Source organism: Petromyzon marinus, chromosome 50 (genome assembly GCF_048934315.1).
Source record: "Petromyzon marinus isolate PM22_M1 ecotype Great Lakes invasive population chromosome 50, UKy_Petmar_22M1.pri1.0, whole genome shotgun sequence".
In the NCBI taxonomy this organism is placed as follows: Eukaryota; Metazoa; Chordata; class Hyperoartia; order Petromyzontiformes; family Petromyzontidae; genus Petromyzon; species Petromyzon marinus.
Window position 1 is genome coordinate 4660112 of NC_133716.1, and position 24200 is coordinate 4684311.

General features: G+C 57.0%; 2 protein-coding genes across 5 annotated transcripts in view; both read right to left on the reverse strand.

Annotated features, from left to right (window-relative positions):
- Window positions 1–24200, reverse strand: part of LOC116953190 (rab GTPase-activating protein 1-like) — a 182053-nt gene that overhangs the window by 67651 nt on the left and 90202 nt on the right. The gene's annotated exons all lie outside the window — the stretch shown is intronic.
- Window positions 18–3681, reverse strand: LOC116953214 (G-protein coupled receptor 52-like). The gene has a single exon (XM_076074799.1). The coding sequence runs from the start codon at window positions 2859–2861 to the stop codon at window positions 1431–1433; it is 1431 nt and encodes a 476-aa protein (XP_075930914.1). The 5' UTR covers window positions 2862–3681; the 3' UTR covers window positions 18–1430.

Consider the following 24200-nt stretch of genomic DNA (forward strand, 5'->3'; position numbering starts at 1 on the left):
GGGGGGTGGGTGGGGGGGGTGGGCGGGGGGCTCGGGGAACATTTTGCCAACGGCCGCGGTACCACGGTCGAGCAAAGTCGAAGTATCCACCTCCTCGCGCTCCGCCAGCGTCCGTCCGTCTCAGGTCGATCCGCCAACCCCCCCGCTCCGGGCTCGCCCATGGCGAGGAGAGGAGGAGAGAGATTTCACCGAACTGCCCTGCGCTGCAACGACGACGAATCTCAGCACGGACGGACACGGTTTGCTGTTCCAGCGACTGACAGCGACGCCCACCATCGATATTCCTCCACACCCCGCCCCCCACTACACCCCCTCCCCCCAGCGTCTCATCCACGTCTTCGTCTTCTTCTTCTTCTTCTCCGCCCATCCAGGGGTCCGGCGCATCGCGTTCCATCTGACGTGTCGCCCTCCCAAGCCGCCGTGGCTCCTTTTCCGCGGCGGCGGTCATCTTCACCAGCCATTGATCTCCATCCATCGAGGTCGTGATCGTTGATAATTGGAGTGGGAGGGCGGACGGGGGCAGCCGGCACCCACCAACGCCCACGGAATTCTGGGTACCCCAAGCTCGCGTCATGCTCAACGAACGCCAAGACGGCTGCACCGTCGCTCGGTAACAAAACCAAAACCTCGCTCCTCCTTCCCCCCACCTCCTCCCCCTCCTCCTCCTCCTCCTCGTCTCAATCTCCCGGGGAGAGACGAGATGTCCTTCGGCCGCTGATGGGACCTTCCCGCTGTGTGACCGTCTCACCGTGGGGGCCGCCCTCCAAACTGGGCTCCGCTTACCGGGGCCGGCGAGGACCTGCGGTGAGCAGGGTGAGCAAGGTGAGGGGAGTGGCCACCACGGATGAATTTGCCGCAAAGTTTTCTCTCCGAGTTGAACCACCACGCTTGGCCCATCGCAATCCCAACTGCGTTGCTGCTCAGCTGAAGTGGCCGCTTGCCTGGACCTCCTGGGTTCGATCCCAGAGTTGGCGAGGGGGTGGAAGGGAGGAAGGGGGGGGCGGTGGCATTTCCGCACCGCACAGCTCGCCGCACCATTTCAATCGGCGAGAGAAAGGGACATCGTGATCATCCGGAACGCCAAGACAACCAGCTGGAACCCGCCCCACCAGCGGTCCGGTTAGAAAACCCACGCTCTCCCAGCGGGGCTACGATTTAACGGTGACGAGGCCCACCGGAGTCGCACCCACCAGATTCGCGCCGCCAAAATCACACCGCCGGAAACGCACCGCCGGAATCGCACCACTGGAAACACACCACCGAAGTCGTACCACCGGAAATACACCACCAGAATCACACCGCTGAGAAATACACCGCCGGAAATACTCCACCAAAATCACCACGCCGGAATCACACCGCCGGAATCACACCGCCGCCGCTGCCAGGCAAATTCCGCCGGTGCGGCCATGGATGGGGGGGGAGGGGAACGGTCAAATATCGCACGGGTCACCCCCCAGCCCCAAGCCGAGCCCCAGGCCCTCGCCGGCGCCGGTGCCGGCGACCGCCCGGAACGGCGCTCCGTTCTGCACGCCGGCCGTGCTGCCGGCGAGAGAGGGGCCCCGGGCGGCGCGGCCGCTGCCGGCGCAGGCGGCGCAGACGGCGCCCGAGAGGCGGCGGAGGCCGAGGCGGAAACCGCTGGTCGAGAGGCTGTAGACGAGGCAGTTGCAGAAGCTGTTGCTGATCGCCAGCCAGGTGGTGAGGAAAGAGACGGGCGCGCTGTCCACGAGCCGCGCGCTCTCCAGCAGCAGGTAGGTGATGTAGGGCAGCCACAGCGCGTAGAACACGCTGGTGATGCGAAACAGCACCGTCGCGTAGCGCCGGTCCGGCGCGGAGTTCGCCGCGCCCGCCGCCGACGTCGCCGACCTGCCGCTCCCCCCGCCGCACGGCCCCGGCGCCCCGCGTCGTCCGTTGTCGTCGGCGCCGTCGCCGTCGTCGGCGTCGCCGCCGCCGCCGGCGTCGGCGTCGCGGTTGGGGAATCGGGCGCGGCGTTCGCGGATCTGCCGCGTGTGCTGGCGGCAGATGCGGAAGATGCGCGCGTAAGTGAAGCACACGACGGAGGCGGCGGGCGCGTAGAGAGCGCACACCACAAACGCCGTGTAGGCCGCGTTGGTCCGCCAGGAGCGGGCGCACCAGCCGAACACGTCGCCGTGGTAGCCCGGCTTGCCCCAGCCGAAGAACGACGGCGCGAAGACGGCGCACGAGTAGAGGCACACCGCCGCCACCGAGCAGCGGACGCGGCACGGCGTCACCAGCCGGCCGTACGACAGCGGTCGCGTCACCGCCAGGTAGCGGTCCAGGCTGATGCAGGCCAGGCAGGCCACCGACACGCTCTTGAGCACCGACACCACGTAGCCGAAGGCCTTGCAGGCGAGCCGCTCGCTGAGGCCCCACGGCGGGCCGTAGTGGAGCAGCGAGAGCGTGGGCACCAGGCAAGAAAGGCCCACGCTCAGGTCGGCGTAGGCCATCGTGCGGATGAAGTAGCTGGTGGTGTGGTGGTGCAGCAGCGGCGCGCAGTGGAACACGAAGATCACCGTGAGGTTGCCGGCGACGATCAGCGCCGTGAGGAGCGTGAGGACCGCCGCCTCCAGGACGCACACGTCGCCCGCGTAGCGCTGCGACAGGCCCAGCGGGCACGGCTGGTGGTGCCGCTCGTCGCCGACGCCGCCGACGCCGCCGACGCCGCCGCCGACGCCGCCCACGCCGCCGACGCCGCCGGAACCGCTGCCGTTGGCCCCAGAGCCGGACGCGGAGACGCCACCGCCCCACGGCGAGCTGCCGTTGCCGCCCTCCCAAGAGGAGAAGCCGCCGGAGGAGCCCGGCGCGGACGAAGCCGCCGCGGACGATGCCGCGGACGACGCCATCGCGGGCGGGCGACCGTTGTCGGGTCGTTAGGATGCCCGGCCGGAGCGGCGCTGGGGCCCGGACAATGCGGGCGATATCATCCCCCCCCTCGCTTGCGATTGGCGATGGATGGTGAGCGACGAGATATTTTCACCGTGTTTTGTTGCTTTGATTTTATCCGGTTGTTGTTGTTGTTGTTGCTTTGTTGTTCACCTCGCCCTTTGCAATTAGATGGCCATGCTTTTGTTCGATCGTCCTCCTGGCCGCGGTAATTCATCGGCGACGTTCGCTTGTGGTGACCCGCGTCTCGTGGCAACGATTCGTTCCGTGGTCTCCCAGAATAATTTTTTATCCAAAATTCGCGATGGTGGCAGCAGTGGTGGTGGCGGCAGCGGCAGTGGCGGCAGCGGCGGTGCTGGTGGCGGTGGTGGTGGCGGTGGTGGTGGCGGCGACGGCGGCGGCGACGGCGCGGTTGCGGTGCTGGTGGCGGTGCTGGTGGCGGTGGTGGTGGTGGCGGCGACGGCGGCGGCGACGGCGCGGTTGCGGTGCTGGTGGCGGTGGTGGCGGCGGCGGCAAAGGGCTACTCTAATGCGTCCTTCCTCAGGCGAGCTTGGCCTTGCCTCTGCTCCCCACGGCGATCTGGATGTGGATATCCCAGACGAGGCTCCACACGGGAAGCGCCAGCACGGTGGTGATGCGCACGAGCACGGCGCTGCGCTCGCCGCCGCCGGTAGCGAGCAGGCCGGCCGACACGGTCAGCGCCATGGGAGAGACGGCGCGGTGCGTCGGTGTGGCGGTGGGTGGGTGCGGTGGTGGTGGAGCGTCACTCGTAAACGAACACCTGCCCCCCCCCACCCCCCCTGCTCGCCCGCCCGCCCCCCTCCGCTAGGAAGGAGGGTGGGGGAAAAAATAATATTGATTAAATAATAATAATGATAATAAAACACTTGAATGGTAGTAGTGGTGGTAGTGGTGATGATGACGACGGTGCTGTGGGTGTCAGGGTAGCTCTCTGCAGTAGGGAGCCCACCCAGGGAGCGAGTGATTTATCAGCGATCAGGAAAAAATATCCACAGCTGCCTCCGTCTCCTCGTTCCTCCTCCTCCCTCCGGCGATGAGCCGTGCAGTTTTCTCAGGCCGTGTGGGCTCCCGCCATGGACGACGACGGTTCAATCCCGGGACAGGGCTCGGCAGCAAAACCGGCGGGCCTCGACGGCGACGTTTGAAGGCGTCGTGGCGCAGGAGCTCCGGTGAGCTTTCGGCGTTTTTTTTGGCGAACCCACGTCGCCCCCCTCGCTCTCCCGCCCGCTCGCTCAGACGCGTGTCCTCGGCGTGGGTTGAAGCGGCGGACGGCGTCCGGCGGCGAGGCAGAAACCGCTCTTCATCGTCCCCACCACCACCCACCTCCTCCTCCCCGCGCAAGCGAGCACCGGTCGGACGGACGGTCGAAATCCCAATAAATTAACCGCGCGGTCAAAATGAAAACTCGGCGGTGGAGGCGGCCGCCGGATCGTCGCTCGGCGCAGCAGAAATTGTGCAAGGGCGCCCGCCCGCTCGCCCGCTCGTTGGTTCGTCCGTCGCTTCGTGCCTTCTCGATTTAATTTTCAATCGTCACCATCGTCGTTGGCGATGCCGGAATTTATTTCTCCGTCACTCGGCGCCGGAGCGTTGGCAGAGTCGGCGGCGACGGGGAGAAGCGGGGCGAGAGCGGGTGCCCGACAGCGTCGCTGATCTTCATTAATTTCATCCAACGCTTCGTTACGACCAAGTCCCGTGGGACCGGAGGGGTAGGGAGCGGAGGGTGTGGGGGTGGGGGAGGGGCGGTGGGGTGTGGAGGGAGGAGGAGCCGGGAGCTCGGCCGATCTCCGACGGAGAAGCGGGAGGGACGCGAATTCTTCCGCGCGATCAGCACCTCGGAACGATGGAGCCGCGTGCCGGACCGAGGACGGGCGGCCTTAGCGGCAGGAGGCGCTTCGCTTGTACCGCAGCCCTCGCCGACGCCGGGCTGACGGCGAAGCGAGCGGGCGGCAGAGCGTGCCGAGGCGAACGTCGCTTCCGAGCGGAGACGGACGCGACGGATGGAGATGACCGAGAAGCGCGGACGCACGCACGCACGCACGCACCACGCACCACGCACCACGCACCACGCACGCACGCACCACGCACCACGCACCACGCACCACGCTCCACGCTCCACGCACCACGCTCCACGCACCACGCACCACGCACCACGCACGCGAGATCGTGTACACGCGGTCCGGCGCGACAGATACGGAGCCGGAGGGGGTGGTTTTGGGCGAGAGCTCCCGTGGAAAATGTGCGCGGCAGAGACACGGCCCAGGGTACTGCTCTCCTCTGCGCAGCGCAAGAGAGCGCGGGAGGGAGCGCGGAGAGAGAGGGAGAGAGAGGGAGAGAGAGAGCGGGCGTGCGCAGTGGCTGGAATCTAACGCGCGGGTGCGCATGGAGCGGAGATGGAGCATCAGGCATCGAGCTGCTTTCCTGCCAACGTGATTGGCACTCATTCACCCGACTCTACCCCCACCCCCATCACACCCACTGAGCTACTCCCCCCCCCCTCCCACCACCACCGTACCGCCCCCACAGTCACCCACCCCCTCCCTCAACAGCCCCCCAATCTACGCACCCCCCCCCACCACTCACCCAACGTCCACTCCCCTCCTACACCCCCCACACACACAACCGCCCACGACGCCTTGGACGCCCCCCCCCCCCACACACAGACCGCCCCCCCCCCAATGCCCCATCACCGTTGCCCTAGCAACCGTTGCCAAGGAGACGAACGCCCTCACAGCCATCCACTGTGTGGAACCCTGGTGACGGAGCCAGATGGATGGAACGAGGAGGAGGAGGGAAGTTGCTGGTTATGGGGGATGATGATCATGATGATGGTTGTGCGATGGAGGAGATGATGATGATGATGGTGACGGTGGTGGTGATGGTTGAACAGTGGTGCAGCGGTTAGCGCTACGCTGCACTATGAACCCCGCCGGCCGGGGTTCGAGTCCCGTTCAGGGCCAACACCGGTGACGATTATTTGAACCGGTCATGGGCCTCCCCTAAGTCGACTCAGCCTCAAATGAGTACCTGGTGCAGTGTGTAAACATCGCCACTGGGGAGACAAAGGCGGCCGAGCGTGGTGCTGGCCACCCACCCCCACGTGTGTCGTACCGACCTTCATAGGTGCTCGCTAGCAGCACTTGCCCCAACAGTCTGTTAATACTATACGGGGGATCTTTGTCTGGTGATGGTCGTGATGGTGATTGTAATGAGTGATAATGGTGATGGTGGTGATGGTGATGACGCCATGTACGTTGTACATAGAAAACAGTGCTAATCGGAGGTGCAGGAAATAGTGATGATGGTGGTTGGACCGATAGTGTGCTGATGACGCGGTGATTAGTGATGATGGCGGTGAAAATGAAGATGACGATGATGAGAGTGATGTTTGCGATTATGATTGTAATCATGATTACAATTTATGATGAAAATCACAACTACGTTGATGTTCAAAAAGGGCCTCCGTTCGATTCCTGACTCGGGCGCCTGGCTGTGTGGAATCTGCATGGTGGCTCACCCCCTGTTCCGCAGAATGTGAGCGCATGGATGTGTGAGTGTGTGAGAGTGTGTGAGTGTGTGAAAGTGTGTGAAAGTGTGTGAGTGTGTGAGAGTGTGTAAGAGTGTGAGAATGTGTGAGAGTGTGAGTGTGTGTGAGTGTGTGAGTGTGTGATCGGTGATGGGGCGGTTGTGGAGAGAGTGGAGAGTTTCCCATACCTGGGCAGTGTGCTTATGACCGGCTCCAGTTTGACAGCAGAGGTCTCACTCCGAATCAGTCGAGCGGCAATATCTTTTCATCGGTTGCGTAACGCTGTGTGGAAGCTACCTGGTCTGTCGCTCCGCACTAAGCTTCAGGTCTTCTCGGCCACGGTCATTCCCTCCCTTCTCTACGCTTGCGAAACGTGGACCCCCCTAATGGAACATCTTCGCCGGTTAGAAACATTTAGGCTAGCCTGCCTACGATCCAACCTGGGTTCAACCAGGCTGGATTGTGTGAGGAGCTCACAAATCCTTGAAAGATCTGGGCAGGATCCCATCGGTGAGCTCCTCCAGCGGGGAAGGCTGCGATGGCTGGGTCATGTAGCCCGCATGCCCAGCCACCGCATGCCGAAACAGCTTTTGCTCGGCCGGATCGAGGGGGCTAAACGGGCGCGGCACGGGCTAGAGAAGAGATGGAGTGATGTGGTACAGGAGGACGTGGAGCTGAGTGGACTTGCCGATGACTGGTACCAGCGGTGTCAAGATCGGCCTCTGTGGAGGAGGCTTGTGAAGGACGCTACTGGGCAGTTGGAGGTAGTCGCCCTCCAACAACAAGGGAGGGCGGAAGAGCGACGCTCACAACAACGAGCGGAGCGCCGGGTGGCTAAAGCACAGCAGGTTGGCACAGTAGGGGGCACGGGTGGTGCATCAGCCAGTCATCTCAGTCAGTCGACCCGTGGCACCTGGGTCTGCCCTGTGACCTCCTGCCAGCGGGCGTTCGACACTTCACGTGGCCTCAGGGTGCACATAGCCTGGCACAAGCGTCGTGGTGACGTCACCGCCACTTAGTGGCGAATGGCGGTTGTTGAGTGTGTGAGAGTGTGAGTGTGTGAGAGTGTGAGTGTGTGAGAGTGTGAGAATGTGTGAGTGTGTGTGAGTGTGTGAGAGTGTGTGAGAGTGTGAGTGTGTGAGAGTGTGAGTGTGTGTGTGTGAGAGTGTGAGAATGTGTGAGAGTGTGAGTGTGTGAGAGTGTGAGTGTGTGAGAGTGTGTGACAGTGTGAGAATGTGTGAGTGTGTGTGAGTGTGTGAGAGTGTGTGAGAGTGTGAGAATGTGTGCGAGTGTGTGAGAGTGTGAGAATGTGTGAGAGTGTGTGTGTGAGAGTGTGAGAATGTGTGAGAGTGTGTGTGTGAGAGTGTGAGAATGTGTGAGTGTGTGAGAGTGTGTGTGTGAGAACGTGAGAATATGTGAGTGTGTGTGAGTGTGTGAGAATGTGTGAGTGTGTGAGAGTGTGAGTGTGTGAGCACGTGAGAACGTGAGAATGTGTGAGTGTGTGAGTGCGTGAGAATGTGTGAGTGTGTGAGAATACCCATGCAGGAGTAGCACCTGGGTATTTTGTACCATCGGACACTCCACCCCCACAACTCCCAATCGGTGATGGGGCAGTTGTGGAGAGAGTGGAGAGTTTCCCATACCTGGGCAGTGTGCTTATGACCGGCTCCAGTTTAACAGCAGAGGTCTTACTCCGAATCAGTCGAGCGGCAATATCTTTTCATCGGTTGCGTAACGCTGTGTGGAAGCTACCTGGTCTGTCGCTCCGCACTAAGCTTCAGGTCTTCTCGGCCACGGTCATTCCCTCCCTTCTCTACGCTTGCGAAACGTGGACCCCCCTAATGGAACATCTTCGCCGGTTAGAAACATTTAGGCTAGCCTGCCTACGATCCAACCTGGGTTTAACCAGGCTGGACTGTGTGAGGAGCTCACAAATCCTTGAAAGATCTGGACAAGGTCCCATCGGTGAGCTCCTCCGGCAGGCAAGGCTGCGTTGGCTGGGCCATGTAGCCCGCATGCCCAGCCACCGCATGCCGAAACAGCTTTTGTTCGGCCGGATCGAGGGGGCTAAACGGGCGCGGTACAGGCTAGAGAAGAGATGGAGTGATGTGGTATAGGAGGACGTGGAGCTGAGTGGACATGCCGATGACTGGTACCAGCGGTGTCAAGATCGGCCTCTGTGGAGGAGGCTCGTGAAGGACGCTACTGGGCAGTTGGAGGCAGTCGCCCTCCAACAACAACGGAGGGCGGAGGAGCGACTCTCACAACAACGAGCGGAGCGCCGAGTGGCTAAAGCACAGCAGGTTGGCACAGTAGGGGACACAGGTGGTGCATCAGCCAGTCATCTCAGTCATCTTAGTCAGTCGACCCGTGACACTTGGGTCTGCTCCGTGACCTCCTGCCCGCGGGCGTTCGACACTTCACGTGGCCTCAAGGTGCACATGGCCTGGCACAAGCGTCGTGGTGACGTCACCGCCACCTAGTGGCGAATGGCGGTTGTTGTTGTTGTGTGAGAATATGTGTGTGTGAGAATGTGTGAGTGTGTGAGAATGTGTAAGTGTGAGATTGAGTGAGTGTGTGTAAGTGTGAGAATGTGTGAGTGTGAGAATGTGTGAGAGTGTGAGATTGAGTGAGTGTGTGAGAATGTGTGAGTGTGTGAGAATGTGTGAGTGTGTGAGAATGTGTGACTGTGTCAGAATGTGTAAGTGTGTGAGAATGTGTGAGTGTGTGAGAATGTGTAAGTGTGTGAGAATGTGTGAGTGTGTGTGAGTGTGTGTGAGTGTGTGTGAGTGTGTGAGAATGTGTGAGTGTGTGAGAATGTGTAAGTGTGAGAATGTGTGAGTGTGTGAGAATGTGTGAGTGCATGAGAATGTGTGAGTGTGTGAAAATGTGTGAGTGTGTGAGAATGTGTGAGTGTGTGTAAGTGTGAGAATGTGTGAGATTGAGTGAGTGTGTGAGAATGTGTGAGTGTGTGTGAGTGTGAGAATGTGTGAGTGTGTGAGATTGAGTGAGTGTGTGAGAATGTGTGAGTGTGTGAGATTAAGTGAGTGCGTGAGAATGTGTGAGTGTGTGAGAATGTGTAAGTGTGTGAGAATGTGTGAGTGTGTGAGAATGTGTGAGTGTGTGTGAGTGTGTGTGAGTGTGTGTGAGTGTGTGAGAATGTGTGAGTGTGTGAGAATGTGTGAGTGTGTGAGAATGTGTAAGTGTGTGAGAATGTGTGAGTGTGTGTGAGTGTGTGTGAGTGTGTGTGAGTGTGTGAGAATGTGTGAGTGTGTGAGAATGTGTGAGTGTGTGAGAATGTGTGAGGGTGTGAGAATGTGTGAGTGTGTGAGAGTGTGTGAGTGTGTGAGAGTGTGTGAGTGTGTGAGAGTGTGTGTAAGTGTGAGAATGTGTGAGTGTGTGAAAATGTGTGAGTGGGGAGCGGTAGCCTAGCGGTTAGCGCGCTGCGCTACAAACCTGGCGACCCGGGTTCGATTCCCACTCACAGCCACCAACGCCAGTGACGATTATCAGAAACCGCGTTCCGTGCTTCCCCTAGCTCGACTCAGCCTCAAATGAGTACCTGGTGCTGTGTGTACATCGCCACTAGGGAGACAAAGGCGGCCAGACTTGGCGCTGACCACCCATCCCCTCGTGTGCCGTGCCGGCCTTCATAAGTGCTACCCGTTAACAGCACTTGCCCCAAGTCTGTTACAGGCTACACGCGTGATAAGTCTTGCGTGTGACATTGACTGTGAGTGTGTGTGTCTGTCTGTCTGCAGATGCAGCTGATGTTGTACGGAAGGATTTAGGAGCTTGCCGATGACCGGTACCAGCGGTGTCAAGATCGGCCTCCGTGGAGGAGGCTCGTGAAGGACGCTGCCGGGCAATTGGAGGCAGTCGCCCTCCAGCAACAGCGGAGGGCGGAGGAGCGACGCTCACAACAACGAGCGGAGCGGCGGGCGGCTAAAGCGCAGCGGGTTGGCAGAGTGGGGAGGGCAGTTGGTGCATCTGCCGGTCATCTCGGTCAGTCAGCCCCATGGCGCCTGGGGTCTGTCCCGTGGCCTCTTGCCAGCGGCGGAGCCTTCGCCACCTGACGATGGCCTCAAGGTGATGGCATCAAAGGGGCACCTAGCCTGGCACGAGCGCCGTGGTGACGTCACCGCCACTCAGTGGTTGTTGTTGTTTTGGTGGAGGATGAGGAGGATGAGTTTTTATGAGAGCAGCAGGCGGATTATCCACCACCAATATTGCCCAAGTAGTAATGAGTTACCATGGCAACAAAGTGCTGCCCCCTCCTGAGGGAGAGAGAAAACAAGTTGCCGATTGAGAGGAGAAGAGACAAATGTTTGCAGCAATTATATATTTTTAAATATATAATATATTAAAAATATATATAATATATATTAAAAAATATATATTAAAAATATACTATGTGTAAAAAAATATATAGCATATATTTAAATATATTAAATATAAAAATATATACATATATTTAATATATATTATATAAGGCACAAACAAGAGTGGAGATATGCTCGGTGAAGATGGGGTGAGTGTGCGTGTGTGTGTGTACGTGTGTGTACGTGAGTGTGTGTGTGTGCGTGCGTGCGTGCGCGCGTGTGCGTGAGTGTGCGTGTGTGTGTGTGTGCGTGAGTGTGCGTGAGTGTGTGTGTGCGTGAGTGTGCGTGTGTGTGCGTGCGTGCGTGCGCGCGTGTGTGCGCGTGAGTGTGCGTGTGTGTGCGTGTGTGTGTGTGTACGTGAGTGTGCGTGAGTGTGTGTGTGCGTGTGTGTGAGTGTGTGTGTGCGTGAGTGTGCGTGAGTGTGTGTGTGCGTGAGTGTGCGTGTGTGTGCGTGTGTGTGTGTGTGAGTGTGCGTGAGTGTGTGTGCGTGTGTGTGTGCGTGAGTGTGTGTGCGTGTGTGTGTGCGTGAGTGTGTGTGCGCGCGTGTGTGTGCGTGAGTGAGTGTGTGTACGTGAGTGTGTGAGTGTGTGCGTGCGTGCGTGCGCACGTGTGTGTGAGTGTGTGTGAGTGTGTGAGTGTGCGTGAGTGTGTGTGCGTGAGTGTGTGTGCGTGAGTGAGTGTGTGTACGTGAGTGTGTGAGTGTGTGCGTGCGTGCGTGCGCACGTGTGTGTGAGTGTGTGTGAGTGTGTGAGTGTGCGTGAGTGTGTGTGCGTGAGTGTGTGTGCGTGAGTGTGCGTGTGTGTGTACATGAGTGTGCGTGAGTGTGTGTGTGCGTGAGTATGCGTGTGTGTGTGCGTGCGTGAGTGTGCATGAGTGAGGCAGTCGTCCTTGAGCAACAGCGGAGGGCGGAGTAGCGGCGCTCACAACAACGAGCGGAGCACCGGGGCAGCTAAAACGCAGCGAGCCGGCACAGTAGAGTGGGGGGGGGGGGGGTGGCACAGCTGGGTGCATCTACCGGTCATCTCAGTCAGTCGACCCCTTGGGCACCACGTGGGGTCTGCCCCGTGACCTCCTGCCAGCGGCGGAGCCGTCCACACTTGACGGGCCGTCGGGAAGACGTCTGCCGCGGAGACGGAGCGGCGGCGGATCGGAACGTCGCCGGGAACGGGGAACGTCGCCGGGAACGGGGAACGTCGCCGGGAACGGGGAACGTCGCCGGGAACGGGGAACGTCGCCGGGAACGGGGAATGTCGCCGGGAACGGGGAACGTCGCCGGGAACGGGGAACGTCGCCGGGAACGGGGAACGTCGCCGGGAACGGGGAACGTCGCCGGGAACGGGGAACGTCGCCGGGAACGGGGAACGTCGTGCGTAGAGACGCGGAGGTGGTGGCGGTCCACGTAGTCGGGTGGGGGGCGGGGGGGTGTGAGACGGGAGAGACGGCCTGGGAGAGGCATTCATCCAGCAGTGGATTGACCATAGATGATGGTGGTGGTGGTGGTGATGATGATCACGATGATGATGATGATGATGGTGGTGATGATGATGATGGTGGTCGTGATGATGATGGTGGTGATGACGGTGGTGATGGTGGTCCGGCAAAAACCCCCTACCTCCTCGTTAGTGCAGGACGGCAACGCTTTGGTTGGTAGTGCCGAGGGGGGGAGGGCCAATTTAGATTGGCTAATTTAGATTGGCCCTTTCCCCTCATGGCGTTTGTAACCACCACAGCGGCCAAAAGGGGCTCTGGATGGGTGTGAGGGGCTGGTAACCCCTCCACCTTAAATTAATTACCACTAAACCACGAATGAAAAATATAATTAATAAGCTTGTGCCGGAGGCCCCGGGGAGACAGGCGTTTATGACGTCTCCTGGCCAAACCCCATTTGGCGGAGCCAGGAGATTGAATCCTTACCCTCGGGGCTTCTCCAGAAACAACAAAATATCACTATGGGTGGCCACGTGGAATGTTCGAACACTAACTGCGGAGAAGAGGGTGCCACTGCTCTGTCGGGAGCTGGACCGGTACCGCCTGGATCTCTGTGGCATTCAGGAGGTCTGGTGGACCGGCTCTGGCTCCTGCCACCATGAGGAGTGGATAGTCCTCTACTCGGGGCAGGAGACTGCCAAACAACAAGGAGTGGCTTTTCTTTTGAACAAAAGAATGAAGGGGGCGTGGGAGCGTGGCGGTGAGGTGTGGGAAGCTGTAAGCCCCAGGCTACTTTGGGCTCGCCTTCCCATCAACCAGAGGCAAGGAGTGGTGGTCGTGGTTACTTATGCCCCCACCGAAGACGAACATCCGTGGAGGGATGTAGGCAAGGCCGATGAGTCAAATGCCTTCTATGACCTTCTGTCACATGTGCTAGCTAAAGTGGCCACTCGGGATCAAGTAATCTTGTTGGGCGATTTCAAGCCTGAGTTGGTCATGATGCTGGCACCTGCTCTGGAGTGACTGGAAGGCATGGGCCAGATCAGCTCAATAACAACGGTAGGAGGCTGCTAGATTTTTGTGCAGCCCATGGACTTGTAATTACCAACTCGCTGTTCCGGCATAGGCGCATCCACACAACATCATGGATGCATGCCGGGTCCAAGCAAGAACATCTGCTGGACTACATAGTGACGGACCAGCGGATGCGAGCCCATGTCCTTGACACCAGGACCTACCATGTAGCTGATCTGCCCACTGACCATAGACTTATCATCTGTAAGATGCGCCTGCCATTATTCCACTCCGGTGGTGGGTGTACACCCAGGACCCCATTCAAACCCAAAGTGGCATGGTCTAATCTAGCTGATGAAAGTTGTAAACGAGAATTTCATCATTGCTTCTGGCTGGGGTTGGCATCATCCCCACTCCTCCAAATGTCGAGGGGAAATGGGCGAGGTTTAGGACTCATGCAGCTGCAATGACTGCTTTGGGTACACAGTTCAGACCTGCCCAGAGACCCTGGCTGACAGAGGTGGTGTTAAGGCTGGCTGAGCAAAAGCGACAGGCCCACTCTAATCGTCTACAGCATCCCACGTCAGAGAATGAGGAGGCTTACCGCAGCCTTCGCTTGGAGGTTTGGAGAGACGTGAGGTGCTGCAAGTATGGGTGGTGGTCGCGGGTTGCTGAGGAGATGGAGTCTGTCTCAATGGCCCGCGATCACAAATCTCTATTTAACGCCAGAAAAAAAGTAACCTGCAGTGCCACACCTCTTACAATCATTAGAGGAAAGAACAGTGATCCAATCTCTGACCCCCAGGAACAGGTTTGCAGATTTGCTGTGAGGTCACGTAAGTAGAAATAAAATAAAACAAATCACGACATTTCGATCACAACACAAGTGATCCTCATCAGCATTTTCTTGCTGTGGGTGTTCCACCTGATGAGGATTGCTTGTGTTGCGATCGAAACGTCATGGTTTGTTTATTTTATTTTATACCTACGTGACTTTACTGAAGAAAAAAACAGTATGGATTCCTGCAGTCACGAAAGCTTAAAATCAAGATTTCTGTGAGGTCCTGGGGAAGGGGAAATCCCTCAGCCTGGAAAACATCGTGGGACAAAGTGAGGATGACCCTGCTGAGACTACAGCGTCTCAAATATTGGAAGAAGTCAAACCCCTTTAAGAGTGGCTGGCTGAGGTGCCATCTGTTGAGGAAGTATTTAAGGTGATCCAGAGTCTGAGAGCAGGAAAGGCACTGGGCAGAGATGATCTCCCAAGCAAAATGTTGAGGGAGGGTGGCGTTTGTGGACAGACTGCCCTACATGACATCATAACAACAGTCTGAACCACTGGATGGGTTCCGCAGGATTGGTAGGATGCACTGGTGGTCCCCCTCTTTAAAAGGGGTACCGCATAGACTAGCAACTACAGGGGCATCTCACTCCTCAGTGTGCCGGGAAAGGTCCTGGCAAGGATTATTCAACATCGCCTTGCCAGGCACGCTGAGGAGAGGCTTGCGGAGCCTCAATGCGGTTTCAGGAAAGGGCGGTCCTGCACAGATGCCATATTTTCTGTCCGTCTGCTACAGCAGAGGAGTAGGGAATTCCAACAAAACCTACATCTCTGCTTTATTGACCTGGTCAAGGCTATATGATACTATCAGTAGGCCTGGGCTCTGGGTTATTCTTCATGCTTTCGGAGTCCCTGACCCTCTGCTAACGATCATTAAGGACCTTCATGATGGTGAGCGGGCCCAGGTAATACTATGTGGCTGGGAGTCGGAGCCATTCCCTGTTCACCTTGGGGTGCGACAAGGATGTCCTCTGGCTCCCATATTATTTAACATATTTTTCAACCACGTAGTTCGTGAAGCCTTCGATGGCTGTACCGGAGGAATTTCCATCTGGTACAGATACAATGGAAGGCTGATAGATGCCTGGGTGTGGTCAAGGGATGGCTCCCTATTGCTCAACCACGTTATGTATGCCGATGATTTGGTAATAGCTTGCCACTATGATGTGGGGGCCTTACCATCAGCCCCACCAAAACTAAGCACCTGCCTGGGCATTTTGTACCATCGGACACTCCACCCCCACAACTCCCAATCGGTGATGGGGCAGTTATGGAGAGAGTGGAGAGTTTCCCATACCTGGGCAGTGTGCTCATGACCGGCTCTGGTTTGACAGTAGTGGTCTCACTCTGAATCAGTCTAGCGGCATTATCTTTTCATCGGTTGCGTAATGCTGTGTGGAAGCTACCTGGTCTGTCGCTTCGCACGAAGCTTCAGGTCTTCTCGGCCACGGTCATTCCCTCCCTTCTCTACACTTGCGAAACGTGGACCCCCCTAATAGAACATCTTCGCTGGTTAGAAAAATTTAGGCTGGCCTGCCTACGATCCATCCTGGGTTTAACCAGGCTGGGTTGTGTGAGGAGCTCACAAATCCTTGAAAGACCTGGACAAAGTCCTATCGGTGAGTTCCTCCAGCAGGCAAGGCTACGTAGCCCGCATGCCCAGCCACTGCATGCCTAAACAGCTTTTGTTCGGCCAGATAGAGGGGGCTAAACGGGTGCGGCACGGGCTAGAGAAGAGATGGAGTGATGTGGTACAGGAGGACGTGAAGTTGAGTGGACTTGCCGATGACTGGTACCAGCGGTGTCAAGATTGGCCTCTGTGGAGGAGGCTCGTGAAGGACGCTACTGGGCAGTTGGCGGCAGTCGTCCTCCAACATTAATGGAGGGCGGAGGAGCAACGCTCACAACAACGAGCGGAGCGCCGGGTGGTTAAAGCACAGAAAGTTGGCACAGTAGGGGGCACAGGTGGTGCATCAGCCAGCCGTCTCAGTCAGTCGACCCGTGGCACCTGGGTCTGCCCCGTGGCCTCCTGCCAGCGGGCGTTCGACACTTCACGTGGCCTCAAAGTGCACATAGCCTGGCACAAGCGTCGTGGTGACGTCACCGGCGAATGGCGGTTGTTGTTATTGGTGATGGTGGTGATGGTGGTGGTAATGGTGGTGATGATGATGGTGGTGAGGATCATGATGATGATAATGATGGTGGTGGTGATGATGGCAATGATGACGATGATGATGATGGTGGTGATAATAAAATTTTGCTGCACCTGCCCCCCCCCATCCGACAAAGCCCCCACAGCTTCTCCCCCCTCCCCCACTCCCGCCCACACCGCCTCGCTCAAAACAAGCAAGGCATTGAGGTCGGCGCGTAGCCCCACGCCACAGCCGTCGGGCACTTCATTAGCGCCGCTCATCGCATCGCCACGGTCGCCCATACGACTCCGAGCGTGGGTGCGGCGGTGGCGCTGGTGGCAGTGGCGGCGGTAGTGGTGGCGGTGGTGGTGGTAGCTGTAGTGGTGGTGGTGGCGGCGGTGGCGGGGATGGCTGTGGTGGTCACGGTGGTGGTGGCAGTGGTAGCGGTGGTAGTGGTAGCGGTGGTGGTGGTAGCGGTGATGGTGACGGTGGTGGTAGCAGTGATGGCGATGATGTCAGTGGTGGTGGCGGTAGTAGTGGCGGTGGTGGCGGTAATGGTGGCCGTGGTGACGGTGGTGGTGGTGGCGGTCGCGGTGGTGGTTGGAGGTGGTGGCGGTGGTGGTAGCGGTGACGGTGCTAGCAGTGGTGGCTGCGGTGATGGTTGTAGTGTTGGTGGTTGGGGTGATGTTGGCTACACTACACACCTATTCACCCTGCCCACTCACCAATCCACTCACTTACACACGCACCCACTCGCTCAGCCAATCCCAGCGAGACTACTGATCGGATCCACATCACGTGACATGGCCTATCCACTGCTAGCCTTGCCATTGGCCCCATACTGGCACAACATATAACGCGGAGGAGCGCGGGGGAGGAGGAGGAGGAGAAGGAGGTGGGGGAGGAGGAGGAGGCAGGTGGTGAGGGGAAGCAGGCGAGGGACTGCTGGCGAGGGCAGCAGGAGAGAGGGATGGTCTCCGCGGTGATGGTTGTTGGGGGTGACTGCTCTCAGTTGCTAGGGAGCTGCTTTGCTAAGTGATGGGTGATGGTGGTGGCTTGGGGGGAAGGGGAGAGGGGGGGGGGCAGGTCAGGGTGATTTGGAGAGAAGGAAAGAGAGCGGGAGAATGGAGGGGATATAGAGGGGGAGAGATCGGGGAAGAGAAGGGGAGATACGATGAGAGTGAGGAGAGGAGAGAGCAGGAGAGAGATAGCGAGGGAAAGAACAGGGGGAAGAGATGAGAGAAGAGAAGAAGAGAGAGTTGGGGGGGGGGGGGTAAACGAGAGCGAGAGATAGCGTCGCGAAGAGCGGAGTAGCGTAGAGTGTGGAGGAGGAGAGCACAGAAAGGAGATCGGAGTAGAGAGCAGAGGAGAGAGTGGAATAGAGAGTGGGGGAGAGAGTGGGGGAGGGAGTGGGGGAGAGAGTGGGGGAGAGAGTGGGGGAGAGAGTGGGGGAGAGAGTGGGGAAGGGAGTGGGGGAGGGAGTGGGGGAGAGAGTGGGGGAGGGAGTGGAGGAGAGTGGGGGAGAGAGTGGGGAAGGGAGTGGGGGAGAGAGCGGAGGAGAGAGTGGAATAGAGAGTGGGGGAGGGAGTGGAATAGAGAGCGGGGGAGAGAGTGGGGGAGAGAGCGGAGGAGAGAGTGGGGGAGAGAGCGGAGGAGAGAGTGGAATAGAGAGCGGGGGAGGGAGTGGGGGAGAGAGTGGAATAGGCAGTGGAGGAGACAGCGGGGTAGCGAACTGGAGAGATTGCGAGGGAGTGCAGGGCTATTGCCGTGTTACATCCTTTATTCACTAGAGTCACAAAATTAATTGGTCGCGAAAACAAAAATAACCCAAATTCAATATAAAAAATCAAATGCGTGCTCACGCACCACACACAGCACGACACATATAACCCACACACAGATAACCCACACACGGGTAACCCACACACAGATAACCCACACACGGGTAACCCACACACAGGTAACCCACACACAGATAACCCACACACAGATAACCCACACACAGGTAACCCACACACAGATAACCCACACACAGATAACGCACACACAGATAACCCACACACAGATAACCCACACACAGATAACGCACACACAGATAACCCACACACAGATAACCCACACACAGATAACCCACACACAGGTAACCCACACACAGATAACCCACACACAGATAACCCACACACAGATAACCCACACACAAATAATCCACACACAGATAACCCACACACAGATAACCCACACACAGATAACCAACACACAGGTAACCCACACACAGGTAGCCCACACACAGATAACCCACACCCACACACAGGTAACCCACACACAGATAACCCACACACAGATAACCCACACACAGGTAACCCACACACATATAACCCACACACAGGTAACACACACACAGGTAACCCACACACAGATAACCCACACACAGGTAACCCACGCACAGGTAACCCACACACAGGTAACCCACACACAGATAACCCACACACAGATAACCCACACACAGATAACCCACACACAGGTAACCCACACACAGATAACCCACACACAAATAATCCACACACAGATAACCCACACACAGGTAACCCACGCACAGGTAACCCACACACAGATAACCCACACACAGATAACCCACACACAGATAACCCACACACAGATAACTCACACACAGATAACCCACACACAGGTAACCCACACACGGGTAACCCACACACAGATAACCCACACACAGGTAACCCACGCACAGGTAACCCACACACAGATAACCCACACACAGATAACCCACACACAGATAACCCACACACAGGTAACCCACACACAGATAACCCACACCCACACACAGATAACCCACACACAGATAACCCACACACAGGTAACCCACACACAGATAACCCACACACAGATAACCCACACACAGGTAACCCACACACGAGTAACCCACACACAGATAACCCACACACAGGTAGCCCACACACAGGTAACCCACACACAGATAACCCACACACAGAAACCCACACACAGATAACCCACACACAGATAACCCACACCCACACACAGATAACCCACACACAGATAACCCACACACAGATAACCCACACACAGATAACCCACACACAGGTAACCCACACACAGATAACCCACACACAGGTAACCCACACACAGATAACCCACACACAGATAACCCACACACAGATATGCACACAACAACACAGATGGACCTCATGGCGGGACCTCGGGGTCCCGAATAAACGAAAGTTAAAATCGCAATCAATTTATGCATTTTTGGCGACTCCGTCCCACCGCGCACATAAACGGCGCGACCCGCCTGGCGCGGATCATTCTGTTGTCACGTGGTGTTCAAGCGCAGCAGCAGCAGCATCAGCGAGGACGAATGCGCACAAGAGCTGAACAAGCGAATGCACTCCATGCTCGGGTATGGGCAGGATCATAACAAGTCTTATCCAAAGCTGCTCAAACTGCCTACACGACTCAAGTCCTTTATTTGTCATAACGGTATGCATAAATGCAGTGAAATTGCTCATCTTATCTTCATTATTATTTGTGACCTATCAATGTCTGCAGCCAGGATCAATCGATGACAATCCTATTACCCGCAGATATTTAACAGGTGAGACGCGTTGCACCGTTAATTCCTCCTGTTCGATAATGCTTCTCTTGTACGTATGCATCTGTGCAGACAGGTTTTGTTTTGCAGTTAAGCCATAGTCACCACATACCGCTCGTATCAATGCGGATAAGAGGAGCGGCGACCCACTGCTCTGTAGAGTGACATTGGTATAAACGCTCGTTACGACATGAACAGCGCATTGAAAACGCGTACTATTTTATCTACTGTTTACAAAGTGCGTTCACAAATCCACACTGAGAAACACGATGATTGACAGAGGGGTGTAAATTATTTGTTCGATAGTGTATTTAAATAGAGGTACTGCAGGTAAGCAGTTTTCAGTTTTAAAGGCGTAGTTTAACAAGACAACACTTGCCACCATCCTTCAAACCCATTGGTGAATAAGTTTACATTATATTATAATGTTTACATTATAATATAATATATAATATAATGTTTACATTATAGTATAATGTCTATGCGAGAGCCGGGGGCTTATGGGACCCCGGGGTCCCGCCATAAGGTTCAGATAACCCACGCACAAATATCTACACAACGACACAGAGCACCTCCATTGGATCGGGGTTCACGTAGCGCTCCCTGTCAACATCGACCCAGCCTCCGACTGGCAACCGGTGTTGCGAACGATCCAAACAGCAGATAAAATTTCACCAATGAATCTTGGTCACGTGCCACAACCGACAGAAGGCCCAGACGCGCCGGTGTCCATGTGACTTTCTCAAGCCACGTGACCGGCTCTTCGAGTTTTTACATCTGAACGTCGAGGGGCTCTCGCAGCAGCTAAACGAACACTCGACAGCAGTTTAGCCCATCGTTGCAGTGTCGATGCAGTCTCTCTGCAGGAGACACACGCAGCGAACCAGGTAGCAGGACGCTATACCACTCGAGGATTCGACCTCATCTCATCAGCACCCGATGCCAAATTCGGCCGTGCAACGCGCGCGCGCTCTGATATCACCGATGGCTCGCCGATCTCCTCCTGCAGCGTTTGCTACGTGATCCAGGTCGGAGGATTCAAGATCACCAACGTCTGCAAACCACCCAGTGCGCAGTGGGATCAAAATGCGCTCCCAACTCTTGAGCACCCCGCCGAATATGTCGGCGACTTTGACAGTCACCACCCCGAACGGGGTCACTCCGTTGCAAATGAGGGCTGGGGAGCACTCGGTAGAATGTGCTACCAGCAACGATCTCACATTGACCCACGATGCCATGCGACGTGGGACCTTCCACTCTGCGAGGTGGCAGAAGGATAACTCACCTGACCTTTGCTGGGTCACATCCGTCGGTGACCATCATCACCTGACCTTTGCTGGGTCACATCCGTCGGTGACCATCATGACCTGACCTTTGCTGGGTCACATCCGTCGGTGACCATCATCACCTGACCTTTGCTGGGTCACATCCATCGGTGACCATCATCAGCCAGCAAGCCATACAGTTTTAGACGACTTCCCGCACAGTCAACCCAGACCACTGCTCATCCGTGTTGGACTTCCACTGCCGATCACCATCATTGGAGCTTCCGTAAGGCCGACTGGGACTGATACAGCGACAAACTGGACCGAAGCATCGTCACTATTCCACCTCGCCGTATGCCAATCGAAGAAGCGTATCGACACTTCCAGGGAGCAATCGTCAGCGCAGCAAGTGCGTCTATAACCACGTGGCTGTGTAGGCCAGTCTCCACACCCTGCCTGGATGAAGAGTGCCAGGCTCTTCTCGATGAGTATGAAGAGATCCGAACATTGCCGATCATTTAATCGGGTCCCTGGATGCCGCCGGAGGAACTCGATGGTCGTGACGGAGAAACTCAACTCAGCTCATTCCAGCCGGAAACGCTGGAGCCAAACTCGTCGACTCGGACGCGCTGCTCAGAAACCACCGGGGTCCGAGCAACGACCTGTGGGCAGCTCAAACGCCGTCGCTGGCCATCTGCTTCACGTTGCGAGAGCGCCGCTGGAGAAAGAGCACCGACGTCAAGTGCGAGACGAGTGGCGGCTAAAAAATACTGCCATCAAAAGTCAGTTGGTTTAGTAGGCAGAGGCAGTCCGAAGGCTTGGAGTGGTTGCAGTGGTGGTGGTGGTGGCGGTGTTGGTGGCAGTGGTGTTCGTGGTAGTGGAGGTGGCGGTGGTCGTGACGGCAATGGTGCACGTGGTGGTGATGTTGGTGGTAGCGGTGGTGGTGGTAGCGGTGTTGGTAATTGTGGTGATAGCGGTAGTGGTAACGGTCGGTGGTTGTGTCGGTGCAATGCCTGTGAGCCGGTGTTATGGAGGCAAGGGTTGGTGGATCTGATCGCCGTCGGAGCGGCGTCTCTGACACGGCCGTTACAAAACCGCCCGGAGCCAACTAGACACTGCAAGCGGCAGTCTCATCCGACGTGGTAACGCAGGCAGGAGGATCATGGTATCTGTCCTGGTGAAGTATGGTCAAACAGATCCACCCATTCACCCCCTCCCGGAATTCATCCAGCAGCCGATTTACAAAGGAACTGTAAATCACTACGAAGTCGATGAAACGTCATAAGCTGTTCTTTGGTCAAACTTGCGTTCTGAGTAATCAAGGCTGGTGGACGTTCCACGTTACCATGGCAGGGCCCAGTCCGTCCCATAAAACGACCGGAGAGCCGTGTGCGATTGAGCAAATGGGATACGCTGAAGGGCCAATGAAACGAATGCCAAACTGCCTCGCCAAACACAGAGACAAAGGTCCCCCGTGTAGCCTTTCACGGAGTGGTTGGGGCAAGTGAGGGTGGGTGGGTGGGTGGTCAGCACCCACCGCCTGACCGCCTCCCCGAGTGGCGATGTTTGTACACACCGCACCAGGTACCCATTTGAGGCCGAGACGACCTGGCGGAGGTCCAGGAACCGATTCAGATAATAATCGTCACCGGCGTTGACCGTGATACAGACGTGTACACACACACACACGCGCGCGCTGCTGTGCCATTATGAAATCGCGGCAAACCCTAACCCCAGTGAAATGTCAGCACACTCATCCTCCCACACACACACCACTCATCGTGTCACGGATGGGGGGGGGGGGCTGACCGGGGGGGAGAGGGGGGGATGAGGGGGGGCGGGGGGGGTTCGTTTGGCAAATAGGATGAGAGGCAGGTACCTAACACATGGTGGAAATGTCAGTGCCGCCGTCTTAATGGGTCCCTGGTAGTCAGTCTCACAACCACACGGCGTCACTGGTGGGTGGGTGGGTGACTAAGTAGGTGGGTGGGTGGGATGATGGGTGGGTGAGTGGCTGGCTGCTGGATGCGTGGCTGGGTGGGTAGGAGGCTGGGTGGCAAGGTGGGTGAGTGAGTAGATAGGTGGCTGGGTTAGTGGATAAGTATGGTGGTAGCCGAGTGGGTAGGTGGGTGGGTTTGTAGGTGGGTGGGTTGGTAGGTGAGTAGGTGGGTTAGCAGGTAAATAGGTGAGTGGGTAAGTAGGTAGGTAGGTAAGAAGGTAGCAACTGTAGACATCAGATCAAAGACGACGACAATGTTTCTTATTTCAAGATGAAATTGAGAGACACGAAGAGGCACAAAGATAAAGATACCCCGTACAGCCTTAGCAGATGTATGTGGACAAGTGCTGTTAGCGAGCGCCTGCCAATGCATGGCACGGCACACGCGCTGTCGGCGGCCAACGCCACGCGCCATCGTACCACATACTCGTTTGAGGCTGAGTCGACCTAGGGGATTCCCAGGACGAGTTCAGGTCATCGTCACCGGTGCGCTACGATGTCGCTACAAGACGCAGATCCCCCCCATGTAGCCCTAACAGACTTTCGGGACAGGCGTAGTTTGCGAGCTTCACACGGAGGAGGCTTTCACGACCAATATCATCCATAATAGAGGGGGATTTTTGTTTCGGGGTAATATCGCGTAGATGCATAAATGTCGTGTCGTTAAACCGGCCACCACCCGACACGGCCAACTAGTAAGGGCTGTCACATAAACGTGGCAATTCGTCACTAGTACAGCACACCGGTTGTGTGCTGGAGAGCCAAGCCATTTACAATCCGAGTACGACGTTTCGCCGGTAAATTACAACCGGCTTCATCAGGCGCACGAAGTGTTGGTGGCGAGCACCACGCCCCGGCCGCCTTTGCCTCCCCCAGCGGCGATCGTCCACACATCGCACCGGGTGCTCGTTTGAGGCCAAGTCGACCTAGAGGAGGCCCAGGACCGGTTCAGATATAATCGCCACCGGTGTTGGCCGTGAGCTTCGAATCGAACCTCGGGTCGCCGGGGTTCGTGGCGTAGCGTAGCGCTCTAACCGCTACACCACCGCTTCCCCCTATATCGCTAACA

Excerpts from the sequence above, each read along its gene's own strand:
- LOC116953214 (XM_076074799.1), bottom strand. The coding sequence starts at position 2,861 with ATGGCGTCGTCCGCGGCATCGTCCGCGGCGGCTTCGTCCGCGCCGGGC.